Here is a 24,051-nt window from a genome sequence, read left to right on the forward strand (position 1 = left end):
ATCTTCGTTGCTGCTGCTGGGCAATGGAGTTCGACAACATCTTGACGGCCCTGGGTTGCTTCATCTACATTTAAGGGACAGCTACATGACAGCTTTCAGTTTGAAGTTTTAAAGCGAAACAATATGGTACAATATATTATTGTACCAACAGTATATTGATAATGAGAAGTTTGCCACAAAGTAAACGGAATATTGTTACAACTGCCAAATCTACATTTCAGCAATGCTTGCAAAGAACCATATAGTACATAAATAATTATTCTTGTGTTAAAGAATGCTCTAAGCAGCAGACAACAGACAGGCTTCCAGATAAGGACCTGTTTCAAGACCTCCCTTGGATGGTAACACCTCAAAAGCGTTTCAAGGCCCTCTTTGCAGTTTTCACAACTGGGAGGCCTTCAGGAATGTTTCTGTATCCAGTGAAGTGACTCAGTTCCTAGAGGATAACACCACTCCAAGGGCCCAAAATTTGCGCCTCCCAGCATGAGGTGCTGGGAGCAGAGCAAGCCAGTTATTTCAAATCAACTTTAAATACTCAGCCTGAATTTGCTAGCGTATGATTGAACCCTACCTGAAACCAGTAACAGTCTGGAAGCATGCCTCCTATTTTCTGTCATTTAGTGGAAACCCTCTCTCTTTTTTGGGTGTGGGGGGGGGGTGGAGAGGTAAAGTATACAGTGTAAAATATTTGCTTTCTTCCCTCTCGGGCGAACACCAAACCAACATGCGAGTAAAAAAAGGCTAGTGAGTTTTCTTGTTAAAATGTTCCACAGTAATGTCAACGACAATAACAGTCTTTTGGAACGGCTCGTGTAGGTGAGGGTTGGTGTTCTGTACTGCCGGGCCGTGGTGATACCCTCCTATGTCCGCAGAATGCTGCAGGCCAGCCAGCTGCTGTTCAGAGAGATATCTGGCACTGATTCTAACCAGACTGTCACTCTCGGGTCAGCCCCTACAATTTCTGCTGACCAGATTGGCCTTCATCATGAGATCATGTCTTTCCAGAGAAATCCCACTAATGCCTTCATTCTGTGAAAGTCGTATATATAGAGGGAAGTTTTCTACACCTCCACTGTGCAGTCCAGCAAAGACTTCACTGTCACAAAGTGACTGCACTGTCTCCTCTCCACCGCCAAACTTGCAGCAGCAGAGACCATGGATATTACCATTCAGCACCCCTGGTTCAAACGGGCTCTTGGACCTTTAATTCCAAGCCGTTTGTTTGATCAGTTTTTTGGAGAAGGTCTTTTTGAATATGATCTCCTGCCTTTGCTTTCCTCGACCATCAGCCCATACTACAGGCAATCTCTCTTCCGCACCGTTCTGGAGTCAGGTGTCTCTGAGGTAAGATTCGTGTTCCTGAATACATTTGAAGCTCTCTTTTTTTTAAAAAAAAGCAAACTTTTTGCACACCACCAGGTGTGTTGCATGGTTTAATCAGTTTAATCCCATATTGAACGGGATAGATTGATAAGGTGCTAGAAAGAACAATATTTGACAGAAACTGTAGTTCAGGATTTATGTGATAACAGTTTTAAGAAAAATAAGCAGAATTGGAAAATCGTATTTTAACATCTCTTAACTATCTGAAGGGAGTGTGTCGCATGTTTAGATGATCTCTGTGTCACTTACAAATTAGGTAGGTTTAAAAAAAAACAACCACATAGGAAGGTGCTTTATTCTGAGTCAGAAATTGGTCTGACTAGCTTAGTATTGTCTACATCAGGGATGGGGAACCTGTGACCTAGATATTGCTCCCATCATTTCTGACCATTGGCCATGGTGGCTAGGGATGATGGGAATTGGAGTCCAGGACTGTCTGGATAGCTAGATTCCCAATCCCTGGTCCAGAATAACTGGCAGTAGCTCTACAGGGTTTCTGCCAGCCCTACCTGGAGATGCTGGGGACTTTGTATATTGTTGCATTTCATGGATTCATAGTACTGTGGATTTGGAGGGGACCCTGAGAATCATCTAGTCCAACCCCCTGCAATGCAGGAATATGCAGCTGTCCCTTATGGGGGATCAAACTGTAACCTTGGCATTATCAGCACCACACTCTAACTAACTGAGCTATCCAATTGAACCTGAGACATTGTGCATGCAAAGCAGATTCCGTAACACTGAGCTGTGGCCCTTCCCCTAAAAATGAAGCAGATTCTTACTTAATCAAGTACATTTTGTTGCCTTTTTAAAAATGCGGGTTTTGAGTTTTGTTTGATGCGCTGCATAGTGGTCTCTTGGGAAGAGCAGCTCAAAGGTTATTCATAAAATGTCACTTTTCAGGCTGTGTTCAGAACATTCCAATAGGACATGTGACCATATTGGGTTTTGTTGGATATTCTGTGTACATTTATGGTCTGACCGGCTCAGAAATCTAGGAAGAGCTCTGCCGATGAAAAGCAGTGGCAGCTTCTAAAAGTTAGCCATGAAACTCAAGTCTCCTGCAGTGTGTGTGCATGCCCAGGTTTTTAGAGTCATACAAGCAAGTTGCAAAAATTGCCAAAAGCCTCTGATTACCCTTTGGGTTGCTGGGGGCAAGAAATAATTTATCCACAAAACAGATAAATGCTGAAGTGACTCAGCGGAAACTGAATAGTACAGTGGGCATAACTGGAGTGAAGAATGGATTGCAAACAAGCTGGATTGCAAACAGCATTTAGGCAATTGTATGTAGCATCCTAAAATCACACCCAAACCTACCAACTTGCCAATCCAGAATACCAGTAGTTAAGTCACTGGTGCCAATTGTGAGTGAACTGACTCAAGTTGTAGACTGAATTCTCACCTGCTTTTCAAAACAAATCCTTTTGAAAACTGAAAAGAATAATAAAAAGACACTTGCTAATTTCATGGGTTTAAGAACATGTCTTAATGATTTTGCCGTCACAAATTATCTCACAGGGAATCTGAGAAATATAATCACAGAGTAAATGATATGACTTAAAAGCTACTTTGTTCTTTAAATAATTGCCTAGTGTTGTCTAGTGTTAGTAACAACCGGTTTGAATTCTAATTCTGTTTGGGGGGTGGTTTCTTGTTATTTCACTTTTAGGTAAGATCTGACCGGGACAAGTTTACAATCTTTTTGGATGTAAAACATTTCTCTCCTGAAGATTTGAGTGTGAAGGTCATTGAAGACTTTGTGGAAATTCATGGCAAACACAGTGAGAGACAGGTAAGCAGAAGGGATAAAGAAAGTAAAAATTACTCAGCTGGAATGAAAAATTCATTTTATTTAGCATTAACTACTGAGATTTTGCTCAGAGGTGTATGCATCTGCTTTAGGAAAGCACAAATGTCAGATTTGGTGATACATACTGTTATGGTTAGGATTTTTAAAAATCCATTTTCTTTCATCATGTACTCCATAGCACTTAGATGACAGTGGGCATCACTGGGTAATTATTTTTTTCCAGTACAGAAATAATGTAATGTAATCTGAAATTCCAAGAAAATGTCTGCACTTTAATAACTCTGAAACAGGATAGATAGCTGGGTTGGTCCATAGAAAACAAAATCCAAAATCTACAGTAGTGCAGTACCTTTACTGAAGCCAATCGAGGTATAAAAAAATAATGAGCAAGTTTTCAAGTTGCTCATAACCCTTCATCCAGCTGGATGTTAAGTAAAACCTGCAAGTTGGGCACTGGGTGGTTGTGGAGAGATAAGAATGGCTTGACTGGGCTGGAGACTTGAAGACTAAATGAGATTAGCTTGCCTTGGGTGCTAATTGGTTTCAGGTCAGTCCATGACTCTTAGGACAAAGAAAGTGTGTGTGTGTGTGTGTGTGTGTGTCACAATCCAATCATTCCAATGTTTTCTTTGTGAGGCAAAGAACAAAGTAAGGACAAATTAGTCTTAAATTAGCAAAGCTAGAAATTAATTTTAGGCGGTACACTAGGTAAAAAGTCAATAGAAGCCCAATTGGGGAGGATTTCCCAGTGGTTAGTAGCTCTGAATCAACTGCAAAGGCTGAGCTTTTATAAGCCAGCACAAATGAGAAGTGTTAAAACAAGACACAAGAAGGAATCAAGAGCCTTGAACTTGGAAATTACTACATCTGAAATGGAAAGCCTTCAAAAAATGGAAGGCAGGAATACCCCAAGGCCTACAACCACGCTCAGTGAGTGGAAATCTTAGGCACCATCTGCACTATACATTTAAAGCAGAATCATGCCACTTTAAACAGTTGTGACTTCCCCCCAAAATCCTGGGAGCTGTAGTTTGTTAAGGGTGCTGAGAGTTGTTGGGAGACCCCCTAGTCCCCTCCCAGAGCTATAATTCCCAGAGTTCCCTTTGAGGAGGGATTGACTGTTAAACCACTCTGAGAACTCCATTTTGTATCCGAGACTCCCCTTTAAGTTACAGCTGAGGAGGCGTTTGGCAAGCCGTTCAGCCTGAGTTCTCTATCTCTGCAGTTAAAATACTGATTACTTTATCTCACAGGACAGCTGCAATTTTTTTTTAAAAAAAGTAATGCTCTCGATTTCTTTTGTCTCTTGTCAGGATGACCATGGGTATATTTCCCGTGAATTCCACCGTCGGTACCGCTTCCCATCCAATGTGGACCAAGCGGCCATCACCTGCTCTCTCTCTGCTGATGGCATGCTGACCTTCTCGGCTCCCAAGGTCCAGTCCAACACTGACCCCAGCCACAGCGAGAGACCCATCCCTGTATCCCGTGAGGAGAAGCCAACCTCGGCTCCTTCTTCCTAGGCTGAACCTGCTGCTGCTGAAGAAGCATCCAGGCTGTCACACTTCACTTGCAGGCCTCATTCACAGAGCCATTACATAGATATCAGTGAATATCTAGAAGGGTTTCTCTCTCTTTCTCTTTTTTGTTCTAATTTTTCTCTTGGATGGAATGAGAGGCCGGGTGAGCGGCTAGAGGACTTTGAAGCTGAAGCCTAAAACCTTGTGATATCAGGGTGACAACGTGGAAGGCGAAAGGGTGCTGCAGCAGATCTGACATACTTGCTGAAATGGTCTAGGATGCTGTGCTAGTTTGGATAAACATCTGCCAAGCCCCAAACACAAGAGCTGGCCAGACAGCAGCATTAGCTCTCAATGCATCAATTGTTAATGCTAAGTTTGGTGCAGCGAAAGCAACAGTACAGGCTTGTTCTACCCTAAAGTAATTAAGAGCAAGCGAGAGCTAAGCTGATTAGTGAGAGGGGAGAAGAAGAGGAAGAAAGAGTGGGTGGTACTTGTAACGAATGTGCCATGCACTTTTTAAAAGGAGGAAGAACCACAAAAAGTGTTTGGGAAGGGTTGTAACTTTTTTCTAGCAAAGTTGAAAGAGAGGAAAAAAGTACATCCATTTACAACATCAACTGTCGTTTCCTCTGCTGGTGCAAGGACAAGCACACCTCTCCATGGTCTTTGCAGACCCACTCGGGGGTCCATCACAAGTGCTGAGGCTTCAAATCCCTACTGAGCTTTCCCCCAGGCCTGCGTGTTATCACACCATCTTCCTTAATCTTGCTGTAATTCTAACATAGCTCCACCTCTTTTACTGATGTCTGGCGCAATCTGAGAACTCAGCCAGTGGCAGTCAATAAAGAAAATGTGAAACAAGCAACGTGTCTTCTTTCCCCACCAACCTGCCCACCTTCTCCTCTCTGTTTCTCCATGAAGCCTTCTCTAACCTTTTGTCCAACGTGGAGCTCGAACCCAAAATCCTGAGATTAAGAGTCTCATGCTCTAGCAACTGTGCTCTCTCTCTCTTGTATGAGCTATTCTTTCTCCAGGGAGGAACAGTTGTACCTTGGTTTTCGAACAGCTTAGTTCACAAACAACTCGGAACTTGAACATCGCAAACCCGGAAGTAGGTGTTCTGGTTTGCAAACTTTGCCTTGGAAGCTAAACGTCCGGCATGACTTTCGCAGCTTCTGGTTGGCTGCAGGATGCTCCTGCAGCCAATTAGAAGCCGTGCCTTGGTTTCTGAACATTTTGGAAGTCGGACGGACTTCCAGAACACATTCTGTTTGAAAAACAAGGTACGACTGTATAGCAATGCCAATCCCTGCCCATCTATGCAAACTTACTGGGTGACTTGCAAGGTTGTTCTGAAAATTAAAGGGCAAGGGAGAGAACTGTGTACATCGCCCTGATCTCCTTGGAGGAAGGATGCAATATAAATGCAATAATTATATTGAGCATCATATACAATTGTGTATCATACATTCTGTTGCCACAAGGTATTGGGTTGGTATCCTGCACTTGAAGAATTTACAGTCCAGAGACTCAACTTTTTTGACATAGACAGAGTATGGAATTGAAGTAGGAGAGTGAATGGACTCTCTTAACTGGACAGGAAGTGGCTACCATTTGAACATCGATAATCAGGCTATGCTTTGAGCATCATATATTGTTAGCAGTGCTAGGAACTGAAACAAGCCCATTTCTACAAGAAGATTTTCAATCTTCAGAAACAAGTGAAAAGTCAAATGAGTGAAGCTTTCAGGCAAGGAGGGTCCTGCTCTGGGTGAGAACTGGGCTAGATGGCTTTCCCATTATCTTCCAGACCTATAAGCCTTTCTCTATCTCTAATAACTTATGTACACCTTTTTAACGTTATGGACTGCACTCAGCTGCATTCATCACAATAACGCGATTTGAATGCGTTTTAAACATAGAATACCAGAAGGCGCCAAAGAGTGAGAATTGTTTAAAATGGGATTTCTCGTTGTAGTTTTTCCTTTTGGCAAAACCAATCTAATTTCTGACTTATCTACAGTGTTGTATTCCTGTGTTTAGATCCAACCATCTGATAGCGATCATGCAGCTGGTTGCCTTATGTGAAGCAATTGCTTTGCACTCTACCTACCACAAGAGGTCAGGCTTTGCTATAGTTCTGGTAAGGGAATCCAAAAATTGTGAAGGGGATTTCTAATGTGTTCTGGGAATCAGCTAAAGTAAAACTCCTGTCCGCATTTAGTAAGGAAAAAGGTGTCTGCCAATAGCAATACTTTCACAAATTGCACAAAACGGATCAAAGTTGGCTCTATACTGCTTTTGACAGCCCCTCAGTTGCATCTGTTCTTTGATGCTCCATAAAATAGGGAGAAAATCTCCACCAAATAATTGCAGATCAATTCAGCATTTAGAACAGAGATAGCTACCCTTAGGGGAATGTTGTGTGCTTTCTGAATGTGGCATGGTAGCTTTTAAAACCTAAATATGAACATACTGCAAATTCACATCTTCGGCTCTAGGCAGAAAGACTATTTAAGTTTGTTTAAACGATACATCATAGAAAAGTTATTATTTTCACATAACATACTATAAATGTTAGCAATGTTATGCCATAAAAACTTGTCTTGCCAAGGTATTGTTGCATGCTACCCTAATCTCTGAGCAGTGTGAGATTCCAGGGGTCCGAGGCTCTCACTCAGGTTTCGTGTTTCCCTTTGGGAATGAGAACATAGTGGAGAATGTGGTGTCTTTATGATATATGGTTTATTTATACACATATACAACCTGAGCTTATGATGGAGGGGTTCACAGCATCAACACCAAGTAGGTCCTGCTACTCCCATAGCTGCAGCCTTGGATTAAAACCGAAATCAAACATTGTGCTCTGCCTCCCTGGTTTTCCAGTCTGCAGCTTTTTCCTCACATTACAGCAAACTCTGCCCTCTCAATTCAGGCTTTGTCCTTATAATTATCTCTGAGTTGAGGGAGGGGCCCCAACCCATTTGCTGTCTGGCACAGAGCTTCCTTTCTTTGTTCTCTTATTGGCCTATCACCCAGGTGATCACCTTCAACCCAGGAAGCTAGCTTGGCTTACATTTTAACACTTGCTGGATCCAGGGATCAGAAGGCTTGATTAGAATTTAACAGCCACAAACAATACAAAATCCTCTGTCCATGCACTGTTTGCAAAAGTGGCCACTTATTCAGTAATGTTTCTGTCATGGATAGCCAGCAGAAATCCACATTTTTGTTGAACAGAGCAGTAGACATTGTCTGAGAGAAAATGTCTCTTTATAAATATAAGCAGCTTAGCAGGTGACGAGGAGCTCCTTAGCCGCACAGTTCCTGTCATTGCTCTCCGAAAAGCTCTCCTGAAAATACATCTGAAAATATCTCTTGTAAATATGGTTTACAGGGAGCTAATCTGCCCATTTTTAACCCAGGCCAAATATTTTTTCATTCTGTTTTCAAACATTGCTTTGACTGTTTACAAATCCACAGTGGAAAAGCAGAACTGTGTGGTGTACACAGCGACAATAGCCACAACCCCTATCTATCCTGTTGTTTCTTACACATTATTATATGTCCCAAGCCCTGAACCAATTTTGATCTGAATTGAGATAAAGAACAATCTTTTAAAGCTAGTGATGTGTACACAGTCTAAACAAGGGATAACCTGAAGGACACACTTAAGGCCAGAATTAATAGTAGTTCCTGGTCCTTTAATAGGATGAATTTTGGCCCTATCTAAAACAGGTCAAACACCATCTTCCTGATCAACTGGATCTTGTGGTTCTAAGACATCTTGTGATCCACCCCAGCATGGCCCTGACATGCCCCATTTCCAAATCCCTAGCAGCAGTGACCCACCATTGGTAATATGTCTATGCCTATGGAACACCCCATGGGCATATCTAGGGTTTCCTGAGGGGCGTAAGCGCTGTCCCATGGAGGCAGCTCCATTCCAGTGATGGAACGGCATTTACACTGTATCCTAAGGCTGGCATCAGAATTTCAGCCTTATTTCTTGTTTCTAATCATATATGACACCCCACTGCCATTTCCAGCTAAGAATTTGCCAACACAACCAACGACTTTCATTAAAAACAATAATTCAATAATTATGTTCATTAATTACATTCCAAATAGTCACAAGATAAAACAGATGAACAATGGAACACAGCATAATGGGTAAAACGCTTCATATGAAATGTGAGCCAGCCTGGACCCTGCACTCATCATCTGAGGCCCTTGTGTGCCTCCTTCATGAAATTAGGTCCCTTTCTATTTTTCAGAAAGCTGAGTGGTGTTCTTGTCACTCATGATTATAGCTTTGCTTCCTCTCCTCTCCTCTCTCCCCTATTAAAAGGAAGATAAGTAATGGTAGAGATAACCTCCTGCTCACCCCTCCTGTTTCCATGCACCACTGGAATAGTAGAAGTTCTGCTTTTATTTCAGATTGCAGGGGGGAACGAAAGGGTCACAGAGTGGCCAACTAAGGAGGACCCTTGGCGCTCGCTCCCCCACCCCCGCTGCCCAGTTGGCAAGAAAGGATGCTACCATCAGCACTTCTCCATCACCCAAAATGAGGAAATACTTCACCACAAAAGGAACAAGAGAGGACTCATCTTTCCGTTAATAAAAAATGTAGGAATAATTGCTATAATTTAAAAAGAAATACACTATGTCTTATCATAGTGAGGAAGATTGTTACCAGGTGGCAGGGCTGGATTTAGATGAAGAGAGGCCCTAGGCTACTCCTCTTGTGAGGCCCCTCCCCATCCCCCACCCTCACAACTAGAACTACAGTGGTACCTCGGGTTAAGTACTTAATTCGTTCTGGAGGTCTGTTCTTAACCTGAAACTGTTCTTAACCTGAAGCACCACTTTAGCTAATGGGGCCTCCCGCTGCTGCCGTGCCGCTGGACCACAATTTCTGTTCTCATCCTGAAGCAAATTTCTTAACCCGAGGTACTATTTCTGGGTTAGCAGAGTCTGTAACCTGAAGCATATGTAACCTGAAGCATATGTAACCCGAGGTACCACTGTAGTTACTATCAACAGCTTTATCTGCTATGACTGTTTTAGCAAACTCTTCAGCATACATTTTGGGTGGTTTACCCAAAGTTTACCCTCTCTGCAGGGACAGGCACTCAACTGTGCCATGTAGATTTCATCCCTGACTAACCTAGACTTTTGTTTTAGTTTATTATGCCAAATTTGTTTCGTGTGTGATAATGGGGAAAAATGCCACAAACATTTATGGAGCACACTGTTTCACAGCACCCAATGCACTTTTAGTACAGCTCAGGAAGGCTTAATGGAGGCAGAATGCCTTCCCTAAATGTATTTGTTCTCTCTAAATAAGTAATAGTGTCTCGGGACTTTAACCATGGGGTGACCTTTAAGCACCCTCATTTAAATTAATGGGTATATTCTGAGTATGGCTTAGATATCACCGATAATTTGTGTGCAGTGAGATTCCCTCCTTTAATTTTTTTTTATATATATACGTGGATATATTATGTTAAAAAATAAATAAATCATACCATTCTGAATGAAGTTAAACACTTCTGACCAATCCCAAGCTATTTTAAAGCAGTACAAAAATACTATGAGGAAAAATGAAAATGTTTTTGACACGTATTTCTTGGAGATTATGGTCCTTAATGATCAGTGCCAGCTTTTCCCAACTTGGCTCTCCCTCCCAGATGTTTTGTGCTGGCTGGGGCTGATGGGAGCTGTAGTCCAAGACACCTGGAGGGCGCCAGCTTGGGGGAGACTGGCCTATGCCATTTAAACAGCACCATATATGGTAGCCGATCCTGCTCCTTTTGTTCTTCCACAGAAAGCAGAGCTCGATCAAGCAGTAAACTACCATACTGAGTCCTGCTGCTGCTGCTGCTCTCGATGTTTCCTGCCTTTGTTCTGGAAAATGACAAGCCCGTCTTGTTTTTCAGCTGAGGAAAGAGCAGCACTACACACACCTTGAGCCAAGCTGCTAGCATTAATCACACCAATCACATTACCCCAAACCCGTGTGGCTAAAGTGACACCGCCCTGCAGCGAGAGCTGCAAAAAGCGGCAGGCCCAACCAATTTGGCTAAGCCTTGCACAATGGCACAAATGTCCTTCCTTCAGCGAAAAAACGAAGGTTGGAAATAAGTCTGCCTTCCAGAGGGGGGCCCTGCTGCAGCACTTTGCTGCCGGCACGTGACACGAGCGAGGATTATTTGCAGGAGTACATTAAGAGCAGCACTTGATTACAGCAGTGTCAAGCTGCGCTCAAAGGCTCGGTTCTTTCAGCATTTGCTGTGGCGGTAATGACCGTTGCTCGTGTCTCCGAGAGGCATGCGGCGGTCAACGAGGTCTTCTGTAACGCTTCCAGGTAGTGCCCATCCTAAATTACCGCGCTTGCTAATTAAGTGGCTGGGCACTGTTATTCTGGCTATCTCCCAGGTTCCCCTCAAGACCCTAGTTATCTATTAACTTTGCACTGTGTCTGGTTTGTACCAGTTCTTCTGGCAGCAACCAGCCTGAATGGCAAAGTGGTCACTTGATGCCGTGGCCATTTTAAAACCCTGACTTATTGGGGGAAGGGCTGTGGCTCAGGGGCACAGCACCTGCGTGCTTTGCAGGCCCAGGGTCCCAAGTTCAAGCCTGACATCTCCAGGTAGGGCTGGGAGCCTTTTCTGTCTGAAATCCTGGAGCGTTTCTGCCAGTCACTGCTAGACAGACCAAAACAGCCTGACTCTCAGCATAAGGAAGCACCCTGTGTTCCTTTGTTTTGTGACATCAAACCCTAAATCAGGCATGGCCAAACTTGGCCCGTCAGCTGTCTTGGGACTACAATTCCCACCATCCCTGACCACTGGTCCTGTTAGCTAGGGATGATGGGAGTTGTAGTCCCAAAACAGCTAAAGGGCCCAAGTTTGGTCATGCCTGCCTTAAATGGACCGAAAGGAGCAAAGACAGGAGAAGGCATGTACTCTTATACTGCCTTCAATGTCTCTTTTCACTTTTGAACTGTGTTACTTGTGTGCAAATGTTGCAAATGTAGGATAGAGAGACCAAGGCTGTGTACACACAGCATATTTTTAAAGCGCTCCCAAATAATTCTGGGGACTGTACGCTGGGAGTTGTAGAATGGTGAGGGGTAAGCTGCAGTTCCCAGGATTCTTGTGGGAGGGCAGAACGTGCTTTAAATAAATAGTGTTTATGCAGCCCAATATACATTTTAACATCAGATATACTATTATGAACGGGGGGGGGGGGAGGGAGAGAGAGAAACCTGCCAACCCAATAAATTAATGAATGTCAGACTTTAGCAAATATTTGAGATATTGAATGAAGGGGGGAAATATAGGCTGCAGTAGTTCTCTTGAAACCATGTCTACCCTTGTGGGTGGCAGGATCCAGAATCAATCTAGATTGAAAGGATGAGTTCAAATGATTCCAAATTGAGAAAAAAAAGTGGGTGGTTTTTTTTTTTTTTTATTCTACAAGTGGGCTAGGGTGTAAGCAGCCTGAATTCTTACTGAATTCTGGAGCATTTAAAGGATTGTGGATTTGGACAGGGAAATTCTATTCAATTATATGGGCTACAAACTCCCCCACCCTTTAAATGATGGTTTGTTTGTGGCTCTGTAGGTAACTCTCCTTCAGTGCAATAGGCAAGAATGACAACAATATTTCTTCAGGTCAATTACAGTGGCTTGGGCCACATCTGAAGTTGAACTAGGCAATGACTACACTATACTTAGCCGAGTGGTCAGTTACTTCACCACATAATGCCACATAAAAGAACTTTTAATGTTGAAAGCATGGATGGGGATGAGGAGGTTGAACTGAAGCAACTTTGCAAAAACAGACATTCTGAAGTAAAGATGTGCAGCCTTCCAAAATAAATACTGCTTTTCCCAATTGTTTTCTTCTCCCCTAACTCAGGAGCCAAGAGGGCAAAAACAAAACAACATAAAATAAAATACCCATAACGATGTTAAAACCTCAGGTTATTCTTGCTTGTCAATGCAAGGTGATTTCAACAAAACCAAAGAGCTTCACAAGGAACTACTTGAAATTTGCTCCTTGTCACACCAGCCAACCAATTAAATTCATTTCAGAGTGAGATGGAGGATTCAATTAGAGTGTTCTGGCCATGATTCACTGTCCTCCATTTTCTCACAGAAAAGAGGGGTCCAAAGAATAATGGGCTTCTGCAGCCATCTTAAGTGAAGGGGAGATATGTAAGAGTCAACAAAAACGAAAGAAAGGAGAGCAGCACCAGCTTCCAAAATCAACAAACCAAGTGAGCAAAAAAGGTGCGAAAACTATTTATTGAAGAACTTCAAAATATTTGTTCTGCCTGATGTGCTTCGCATAAATGTAGTCAGCAGAGCACATTCCTCATGCAGTAGATATGAAATGACCTTTGCTTCTGATTATGAGTTACATTTTACTTAAAATGCTAGAGGCATAACAACCCTCTGGAGTGAAGTGATACGAAAATACTTGTTTTTAAAGTACCTTTTGAGGTTTATCTCACTTGGTTTGCTGGAAATGTGCAAGTCCCCATTTTGCAAGTCACTGATATATACAGGGAGTGTGGCTGAATTTGTGAATATTAGCAAGAACACTCAGAAGTTCCTCTGGGCACAAATATTGAAGGATTAATGAACTTAAATGGGCAATAATGGAATTTGCTGGTTAGTTTGGTTAGTTTGGGGACGTGGGTGGCGCTGTGGGTAAAAGCCTCAGCGCCTAGGGCTTGCCGATCGAAAGGTCGGCGGTTCGAATCCCCGCGGCGGGGTGCGCTCCCGTTGTTCGGTCCCAGCGCCTGCCAACCTAGCAGTTCGAAAGCACCCCTGGGTGCAAGTAGATAAATAGGGACCGCTTACTAGCGGGAAGGTAAACGGTGTTTCCGTGTGTGGCTCTGGCTCGCCAGAGCAGCGATGTCACGCTGGCCACGTGACCCGGAAGTGTCTTCGGACAGCGCTGGCCCTTGGCCGCTTTGAGTGAGATGGGCGCACAACCCTAGAGTCTGTCAAGACTGGCCCGTACGGGCAGGGGTACCTTTACCTTTACCTTGGCTGCATACGTAGGGTTAAATTGCATTCTCAGGAAACGTGTCTGTTGCACATGCATGCGCTTCACTGTATGATCAGGCTACAACAGGTAGTTATTAAAACACAAACTTCTGGGATTCCCAAAAAGGGGGAAGGGAGGAAAAGAAGGAAGAAGGGAGCAGGAGCAGGAGGGGGAAAATTGGGAGTCCAATCTGGAGGGAACCACTGCCTCAGTCCTGGGCCTTGCCTCCCCTCCACTGGGTCTGCGCTCAACCCAGCCCAGCTCCAGCCACCGCAGCCACTGCCAGCCCCTCACTGCCCGGCAGGTGGCTCCACCAGAGGAGGGGACGGGGTGGGGGAAAGCGTTGGGAAGAAGGAGAGAGGCCAGGCAGGCAGGCAGGCAGGCAGGCCAGGCAACGTGATCCATGAATAGAGGAAACCACCAAAGCCCTTTTGACTCATGGAGCTGAGTTATCTGTCCCTGTTCAATTTCAGGCTTCCTCATATTGCCCTGTAGGATACCCCCACTCATCTGACTCAATCAGGACACAAAGAGCATGATTCAGGCAGAGTTGTAATTGTAAACAAGGCTCTCTCTCTCTCTCTCTCTCTCTCTCTGTGTGTGTGTGTGTGTGTGTGTGTGTGTGTGCAATTGTAAACACTTATAGCAAAACTGTGTTGTGCAAAACTGTGTTTAAGTTGTCCCTAAGCTCTTAGCAAATCTTGACTGGCGTGCAGGTACTAAACTGACCATGAGCTAAAATCACTGTGAGGACTTTGCCTCATCTACCTGGGATTCTGACTCCCCATAACCTCTTCCGTGTTCCTATGGGGGTGTGCTCTAAACATCAGGAATGTGGTGACTTGGTCTACACGGCTGCAATCTGATGTTTTAAAATTGAAATCTGGATTCTGCAGTTGCAATGCTTTTGTAAGAACCTAAGAGGAATCCTGCTCAACATTCTGTTCTCACAGTCGCCACCCAGATGCTTATGGGAAACCCACAAGCAAGGCATGAGCAGCACTCTTCTTCTTATGAAGCCCAGCAACTGCTTTCCAGAAGCATGGGGCCCCTTAGACTGGCCAGAACATATAGCCACTAATAGTGTTATCCTCTATGAATCTATCTAATCCCCTTTGGAAGCTGTACAACTTGGCGTCCATCACTACAGCTTGTGGCAGCATGTTCTATACTATAGTTTAATCATGTCCTTCATTCTGATATGCAGTTTTCATCCATTTGGCCAGGTTCACGATTATATTCATTTGGGCAGATGCACTATTTCCTACCGCAGCGACCTGTGACAAAAAGGAAAGCAAGACCTGTCAAGGCCTTGACACTGTTGTGTCACCTAAACTCACAAAGGTTCTCTCCATAGGTGCAAGAACTGGAAAATATGGTTCAAAAGCAGTTCTGGGCAGTCCAACTTTGAGCCATAAGAGCCATTACTTCAACACATTGCTGACTTTCTGAGAAGAGCATGGAAGGGTTCCAGACAGAGCCAGCTCAAGCCATTTTACAGCCTGAGGTAAAAGGCAAGATGAAATACAAGATGGCTCCCTCCATTCAACATACAGAAGCCAACCAGACTGGCAATTGAACCTTACTTCAACACTGAAGTGAGCAACAGTGTCCTCCACTGCACCTGAGGGCAACAGGGCTAGCTTAGGGGTGCAGGTCAGGCCATATGGTACACATAGCTCTGCCCTCCAAGACTTTGCCACCACTCCTTGCTCTCTCCCCTGCCCCCTCCCAGCATCTGCTGCCTGACTGGGCTGCCTCACTCTGCCTAATGGTAGGGCCAGACCAGGTTCCAGAGGGAAAAGATACCCACTTTCCTTAGAGTAGATTCTCCATTTCCAGTTAAGAGTTTCACTTTCTACCATTTTGCTAAATCCTCTGCATCCTAGGTAGTACAGGGAGAAGGAAGGACGGCATTTTTGTGTAAAATTAAAACATTGGCTTTGATCTGGAAAACATGCTTCCTCCTGGCAAAGGTTGTCTGAAGTCCTGTTTATAGAACTGTTCTGCACAGCATCTGTCAGATTTTTTCAAAACTACAAAATCTGACAGGAAACGCACTTAAACACACACAAACACAGGAGACAGAAATGACTTGAAGCTAATGTGACAGCAAGGATTGGACAGGTTTTTAATTGATCTTGACAGCCCTGACATCACTGCATGCCTGAAAGTCTGTGTTACTAATGGACTGAGTGGCAGGCAAAGTAGGTCATGAACCCTGGGGCTCTCCACTTGCGATAACAGAACACGCCCTTCCATGGGTAGAAACGTATATGTGAGCATACACATATTGCAAACAAAAATATAAATTATGGATTGGATTCAGGCTAAGTTACTTCGATTGTTATTGAAATCAACAGGACTTAAAAGTCCTGACTTACAGTACTTGTCTCTGTTATTTCAAGGGGACCTAAGTTCAACTACCTCTGTCTGATTCCAAACCCATATATATATATATTAGTTAGTTTAAGAACAGAGTTAAGGCTATCTCACATTGGCTCAAGCGTCAGAAGGCCAGAAAGCTTGAAGCCAAGGCTGATGGCTGATGCCTTAACACAGTGGTGTCCAAATTTTTTTCAAAGCGGGCCAGGTTTGATGAAGTGAAGGGCCGTGAGGGCCGACCAAAGTTGTTAACCTTTTTTGGGGGGATTGAAGTTGTTGTTGTTTTTTAGGATTTTACCCCAGGGTAAACTGCCACAGGGGCCAGATTAAACTGACCGGCGGGCCGGATTAGACCCCCAAAACGGACTTTGGACATGCCTGCCTTAACAGCAGTGCCCCATGGTCAGCAATGCTGTTGTGAAGTGTCACAAATTTCACTTGCTCACAACTTACCCATACTTTTGCTGGGTCTTTCAGGTCCAAACCCAGATGAGGAGGATGGAGTGCTTGGGACCAGCAAAGATTCCCCACACTGTCCTGGCCTTGTATTGCCTTATGAAGCACCTGAGCATTACTTTATTACTGGAGGAATTATCCAGTGGGTTGAACTATGTCTGTTTATTGCTTACCTTCTGGGGGTGGGGGACCACACAAGCAAGTCATAAGCTGCACAATTGTGGTGTGAGAGTACAGTGGTACAGCTGCATCTTCTCTGAAGGTATCTGAATAAGATACCCTTGGATCAATGGATCCGTGAGTGAGTGATTGGATCTCAGGCCTCCAACCAAGCACAGCATGGTCCATGCAGGTGCCTGCCCAGTGGCGGACCTTGGCGTCTGTCTCAAATTTCAGTGGTGCCCTGTGCAATGCCAAAAGCCAGCACCCCCCACCTATCGCCTCCCATAGGACATCATAGTTGCGGTGCCTGCAGTTGCACACCAGAAGCTCTGCACCAGAAGCTCTGTGACCGAACCCGTCGTGCTCTCCTAAATCCACCTTTGGTTATTAGGTGTAGGGGCGCCAGTCAGCTGCTCACTCAACAGTTGGAACAAACAGCTCACATTTCCAGCTCAGTTTAGCAATCAGTCTCTCTTCCAAACTCTGGGGATTGCAGCTCTGTGGGTGGAAAAGAGGTCTCCTGACAACTTTCAGCACCACAAGCTATAGTTCCCAGGGTTCTCTGGGTGAAGCTCAAAGTGGGATGATACTGCTTTAAATGTATAGTGCAAATGGGGCCCTGGACAGACCATAGGCCCATCTAATTCAATACTGTTGGCACAGACTGGGAGCAGTTTTCCATGAAAGAGCCTTCCTAGCAGTATGCGGAGATGCTGGGAATTAAATGTGGCACCTTCTATGTGCAAAGCATGTGCTCTGCTGCTTGGGTATGGACCTCCCCCTACAGCCCTTTCTGCTCTTGTTAACTGGGTAGTGAAGAAAGTTTCCCAGGTGACTCACTTAACAACATCCTCCCTTACACGTCACTGAAGTAACAGAACTTAATTCCAGGTACCTGGGCTAGGACAAGGTTGTGAACAGTTAGTACTGTTGGCTATTACTACTGCACAAAAGAACATGCTTTATACTTCTTCCCAATGCCCCCAATGCTAATGCCCAAATCTGCCATTTCCACTGACTTCAGTTTTCTCTTTCTTCTTCTTCTTCTTCTTCTTCTTCTTCTTCTTCTTCTTCTTCTTCTTCTTCTTCTTCTCCAAAGCAGCATTAACAGGGTTGGAGTGCACAAAGGAGCGGCCAGCCACTAATGTTTTATGAAACTCATAAGCTTCTCTACCTAGGCTGATTACTTGAGTTGCTTGTTAGTGTTGCACCTGCTATAAATGGTACTGATGGCAAATTAGATGGAAAAACATGCAAATACCTTGCTAGCTTTCTGGTAAATTAGCATGCAAATGCCATAAAGGTGAATATAGCTTTGAGGAGAAATGCACTAACATCATTTGACTAATTACTGAAGCAGGGAAATAAAAAAGAACATAGATTTTGGCGAGGGGATTCCAGTAAACATCAATCTACCGATGCATCTCACTTTCATCAGTTCATCAGATAATGCAAAGCAAACAGCTTGTGATTTGTTTTTTTGAAAAATGCTGGCGGTGATAGCCACCTGCAGCCTTTAGAGTCACTAAGGTTCCAGGAAACTTCAATTAATAGTTATTTACTTGCGGGTCCAGTCAGTTTTATTGCTTCCTGTTGATGCTGGCTTGAGTATTAATGATAAATGGCTGTGGGACCTTTGCTGAGCATCGAGGGAGGATCCTGGCCATAAGGAAGGACATTACTGGATAGCAATAAAGTGCTCTGTGGAATCTGGTTTAATTCTGCCTCTAGCTCCTTGTGGAAGTACAATGCCTCAGCAGCCCTAAAGGTCTCTTCTGTGAAGTAACTCAGTCAACTCTTCTGCTGCTCCAGAACAGAAGCTACTCCCCTCTACACACCCTGACCCTAACCCCATCTCCCTTCTTGCCTAACATTAAAATTGACCTGAGTGCTCCCTTAAAAAAAACCCCAAAGAAACAGGTCTTCCTCTCAGGAACATACTTCAATCAAAAACATATTCTAGACTACCTTTAGATTTTTGTCCACACAAAATATGCATACAATATTTACAAAAATCTAGAGAGCTGAAAAGATTTATCAGTCACAGAACAAGCATGAATCAGTCCTAGCAAGTGTTATTTTCTTCTAGAATATTGTTGCTGCTTATAACCTCATTTTCATTTATGAATTGCTCCCTATGAAGATTTTTGAAGCAATGTTTAAATAGGCTATGACCTTGTTATGGCTCTTGTGTGTTTAGCTTGCTTCACTACTGAACTATGGCTCTTCTCTTGTACGTTATACAGAACTAAGAATTATCCTTTTAAAACTCTTTCCCTTTCAATATCACCTTCAGGAGAAGGACTCCTTTATAGTTTTAGTATTGTCCCACTTACCTCCCCCTCCCCCACCTTTAATATTTTTGATCAGTATGGCAGAAGAGGCATATTCCCCATTGGTAAAGAACCACATTAGTGTGTAGGAGATAATTCAAATGTCTTGGATATAAATTATATTCAGAAGTATAATGTGGAATGGCTGCTCCTGGACTGAACCACTTCAGACTCTAGGTGGGGTAAATTGCAGCTTGAATGCTCCCACCATGTCAGGCATTGCCTGTCTTTGGAAGCTACCATTTGACGATTTGCTTTGTATTTAAATAGTGTACTATTGTTATGCCTGGCTAGGTTTTTTATTTATTTCATAACTGAGCAGACTGAACAACTGCACTTTGAAGTAAATTCAGTGCAACCTGAGACTAGGTAAAGCTGTACAGAAATTTTGTGGTCAGATGGTTCAAGGAACATATTTATGATGACACTCTATTCACCACAGCAAACAATTCACCTGAATTCCATTCTGGTTAATTTGCGTATTTTATCTGCTCCATCTTGCCCTAAACTATTGACACATCCCCTTCCTCGAATATTTAGATTTCCTTGACTCCGTGTCTAATACTGCACAGGGCTTTTCACCCTTTAGATCTTGCCATTTTCTCAGGGTCAATGCACTTATCATTTCAGGCTTGATAATTGTGATTATATTCCCCACAGGAGGTAAAAACAGAGAGATGCTTTGTCACACCAGCAACATCTACAAGAACAAAAGCCTGAAAACTGAATCTAGACAATATTACCTAGAGGGCTTTGCATAATCCATTTGCTTTTCACTGATGATTTTTATATCATTCTCATTTAATAAATACAGTACAGTATTTGTTTTTTGCTCAGATCTTTGGTTTTTCTCCTCTCTTCATTTGAGTTCTTAATTTTAACATTGAATTAAATACTTTTATCTTGTGACAAATGATGATGAATATGAATCCTTAACATATATACACACAAACACATTTTTAAATTTTAGTTGGGATTTGGAACAGGGATTTGTTTATTTATATTTCCTTGTAGAAGTGTCCCTAGCACATTTTAAGACATGATTCAGATAAATTACAATCAAACAGAACCACTTGTAAATCATGGGGAGGGAACTTTCACAGAGAGGGACATAAATGTGTCCATGCTTCAGAGGAAATAGAATACATAGGTATTTAAGGGAAGCCAGAAATATGTTGACAGACAGGCAGAGCAACACCTCATTGATAGGGGTATCAAAATCATTAGGGCACTTCTGTAATGCATAGGAACATTTACATTTGGCACTCATGCACTACAAGCAGGATGGGGAGAGATTTAATTCAGTTCACATTTAATGGCAAATCTAACTAATTTGCATTTCTTGAAATAATATACGAACTGAAACACAATCTTTCAAAACTCACATTGTTCTGAATTTTGCAATGCAGTTCCCCAGCCAAGTAATGTGTACCAAAAAAATTCACTTCTTAGGTAAAGTTTGCATAAAATGCACATATTGGTGAAAAAATGTTATATATATATATATGGGGAAGTTGCTTCGCAAAAAGCAACAATATGCCTATTTTACCTTTACACAAAATTGTGTTTATTAGGAGAAAGTTTCACCAAATGCTAATGACTTGTAATTAGGACTTGCAAAAGAAATTGTAAGCCGATGTGGAAATGTAGAGAAATGAATTTCAGATGGGGGGGGACAACTGAGAAGTGAAAGGAACTCTAGATTGACAGATTTGCCCATCCCTAACTATAAGACATCCTGATCACTGGAAAAGTCTCTAAAACTGAAAGGTACAAATATATGTCCCTCTAGGTGCTGGCATTATTTTTTTTTTGGGGGGGGGAAGAGCTTTTAATTTGCCCCTTCTCTGCTTTCAACTCTTTCATCTTTGCCTGCTTCCTAATGGTGCATTTGACCCTTGCCTGTGTTTTCATGTTGTTGCTTAATACAGTGTTGTGAGGCCCTTGTGCGTGAGCAGTTAAATCTGATCTGGTTTCGGAGATCAAAGCTCATTCACAGGGCCCTTGTGACAAGGTGCTGTTTTTAAACATTCTGAATTGGCAGCCCAGATTCAAGAGTGTTCATAGCTAAGCATTTCTCTGAGTGCTTTATCATTAACGCAAGCTGCTATTCAGTCCACCACCACTCAAAACACTTTAGGGACGAAGCTCAGATCAAGCTCTCCATATGGTGTTTAAGAGTTCCTACAGCGTGACACAATTTCCTAGGCTTCTACGCAGGAAGTAGTGCGCAAACCGTTCGCCTCCAACTATTATATACTTACCTGTTTCATTGCATGTACACATAGTGCTCACATTGCTGCTGGGATACAGGACCCAATTGTGGTTTTCCATTGCAGATATGCCCAATAAAAGAGATGTGGGAGCATTCGTTACCAACATTGAGAGCTGTACCCGATGTGCATGCTATTTTCAATGCAGAAGTGCCAGATTTGTTGTGCCTGACAGTACTGAGGGAACCAGTGGCCACCTCCAGTTTGACCTACTACATACTGGTGGCAGGGCTGGCATCTGGAGTCAGTATTCTCCAGCACCTGCCAAGGCCTATTCTGTGGCAGGGGGTTCTCTGTCAACCGTTAGAACCTTCTGTTTCTTCTCTTAGCTGTTGATGACTTTTCACCTGCAGAATGTTGTTGTGACATCACCAGGCCTTGCCTTTGAGACTCTGGGATTGGGATGCTGACAGCTGTTAAATCACATGCTGTTGACCAGATAACCCTAGTACAGGGGTGAGAACCTTTTTCAGGCTGAGGGCCACGCTCCCTTCTCAGCAAGCTTCTGAGGGCCACATGCCTATAATGGGAGGGAAAAGAAGCAAAAGTGGGCAGTGCAATGGGTGTAAATGTTACCTTCCAACACACACACACACACACACACACACACACCTCTGTCCTCCATCCAAGCAAGCAAGGGTCATCATTAGAGTTCAGGAACACATTCCAGCCAGCCAAAAGCACTAGTATTGCAAAGCAGTGGCAGTGAGGCGTATGGACTGTGGAGAGTCCTGAGGGCCAGGCATAGAGGTTTGGAGGGCCACATTCAGCCCCCAAATACATGGTTCCCCATCCCTGTCCTAGCACGTAGTGGGAGGAGTGAGGGCAGCCTTGTGGATTGGGCCCTGAAGAAGACAGCAAGCAAATGGGTCAGGATGACAGTGGTGACAGAAATGGCTATGGCAACTTGCCCAAGGCCAGGCCTCTCAAAATCTGGAGCCAGACCTGAGAAGTGGAACTGATAAATGGCATATGGGAAGAGTACCTCAGTGCCTCTGGAATATTCTAGCTGAAACTCTGCAGCATTAAACAGGGGAATATTCCTTTTTCGCCAAGCACTGACCACCTAATTTGTAATACCCTTTTTTATAACTGGAATGAGCAAGTTTCCCTTTTACTAACTCCCTAGACCTGCCATGTTTGCAGAGTCCAGATATATTTTCATGGCAATTCTTGGACCTGAACAAGTTTCTTGTCCCTCTGTTAACAGCTGGGGTACCCAATATAGTGCCCTCCAGACTACAATTCCCATCAGCCCGAACCAGCATGGCCAATGGTCAGGGAGGAGGGGAACTGTAGTCTAGAGGTAACCACGCTGGCTGCCCTTGGGATATAGGATTGAATGCCATGACTTAAAATGATCTCTCTTAATAGGGAGGTTGCTCAATATTGAACTGCAGAGGCTGACATAAGTACTGAAGAATGATTTGTGGTCTGTTTCGGATGCTGGATTTTTCTTCCTATCACCTTTGTCTTTTTTCTGTCACTGTCTCAGGTTTCTCCTTTGGTTCACTGAAAAATAAATCTGTAAAGACAAGGCAGGGGGAGGCCACAAGGCAAAATAAACGGGGTCTATTGACTTAAAAGCCATCTCAATGAAAATGCGTCGAGTAATTTCTTAAGAAGCATCCTGGGAAGAAAACAGAAGTCAATACCATGCAGGGGAAAGTCAAATGTTGAGCAATCTCAAATGTATTTACCAATCAATAGCAAAAACCTTCAGCTCTAATATTTCACCCACTAAAAGAGCTGTTACTTCTGCAAGATGCCTTATTTCTTCTTCATCGCTCTGCTTGTCTTATGAGTCATATCAGTTTATATAGCATTACACCTGCACCTTGAAGGTGGTTAGGGGATCCCATTATTCATTGTGTCACAGAGCATAAATTATATAAAAGAAATCATGTATGTTTTCTTTTAAAGGTCATTGAGTAAGAAAGCGATACCTATTGTGAAAAAGAAGTACACTTGAAAGAAAACAAAAACTTCCTTCAGCAAGCAACCCGAAAGTTCAAAAAGGAATTGAAGTATTAAGTAGCAGTGAAAGTCACAGCTGAGCAAGGTGGAAAAGTGTTGTCTTTCATTGATTCAGTGACTCAGAGCCAAAGTCAACAGCACATTAATACTAATTACTTAAAAGTGGTGGTTTCAGCTTTACATAATGCACCAAAAAACCCCTCATGACTTTCCAGTCTGCTGGTCCTTGAACCATCGTGTGCTTGGGCCCCATCCAATGTTGGCTAAGGAATGCAGATTTTGCTTGCAGATCTTCATCTTTCATAGACAACAAGGCCATCAACAAGGAAACCCAATTCTGGGCCAGATAAACCCACAGAAGTCAGTATGTAAAAAGAAATAGGTTATCACTAGGAATGGGGGTAAAATTTTGTTCAGTTTGCATTAAACTGCTAATTTTCGCTTCCCAAAAGACTATGCAAATGAAAATGCAGCTATCCTTTGATAATCACAATTCTCCATATTTTGCAGTACAGTTTCCCAGCAAAAAAAACCACCACCACAAATATGTCTATTAGAAGAAACAAAATTGCTGATCATTTTTGTGTGTGAGGACTTTCAAAAAGAAAGAGATTGTGAACTGGTGCAGAAATGTAGTGTACAGTGGAACCTCGGTTTTCAAACTTAATCCGGTCCAG

General features: G+C 43.2%; 1 protein-coding gene and 2 long non-coding RNA genes across 3 annotated transcripts in view; all 3 read left to right on the top strand.

Annotated features, from left to right (window-relative positions):
• Positions 1-679: 679 nt before the first annotated feature.
• Positions 680-5,580, top strand: CRYAA (crystallin alpha A). Its single transcript, XM_083438845.1, has 3 exons — positions 680-1,344; positions 3,056-3,178; positions 4,510-5,580. Exons 1-3 carry the CDS (start codon positions 1,156-1,158, stop codon positions 4,717-4,719), a joined length of 522 nt encoding a protein of 173 aa, XP_083294971.1. The 5' UTR covers positions 680-1,155; the 3' UTR covers positions 4,720-5,580.
• An 8,569-nt stretch (positions 5,581-14,149) lies between these two features.
• Positions 14,150-24,051, top strand: part of LOC310676071 — a 113,821-nt gene continuing 103,919 nt past the window's right edge. Inside the window, exon 1 of the long non-coding RNA XR_014510383.1 lies at positions 14,150-14,174. This is a non-coding gene — a long non-coding RNA (uncharacterized lncRNA). The remainder of the gene's footprint in view (positions 14,175-24,051) is intronic.
• Positions 14,216-19,962, top strand: LOC310676072. The gene is made up of 3 exons (XR_014510384.1): positions 14,216-15,295; positions 16,651-16,771; positions 19,785-19,962. It is a non-coding gene; the product is annotated as an uncharacterized lncRNA (long non-coding RNA).

The sequence above is a fragment of the Podarcis tiliguerta genome (assembly GCF_965153285.1).
Source record: "Podarcis tiliguerta genome assembly, chromosome: 4".
Classification (NCBI taxonomy): domain Eukaryota; kingdom Metazoa; phylum Chordata; class Lepidosauria; order Squamata; family Lacertidae; genus Podarcis; species Podarcis tiliguerta.

Bases quoted from the DNA above. Each gene is read 5' to 3' on its own strand.
- CRYAA (XM_083438845.1), top strand. From the start codon at position 1,156: ATGGATATTACCATTCAGCACCCCTGGTTCAAACGGGCTCTTGGACCT. The intron at 1,345-3,055 runs GTAAGATTCGTG...TTTCACTTTTAG, and splicing joins TGGAGTCAGGTGTCTCTGAG to GTAAGATCTGACCGGGACAA. The intron at 3,179-4,509 runs GTAAGCAGAAGG...GTCTCTTGTCAG, and splicing joins GCAAACACAGTGAGAGACAG to GATGACCATGGGTATATTTC.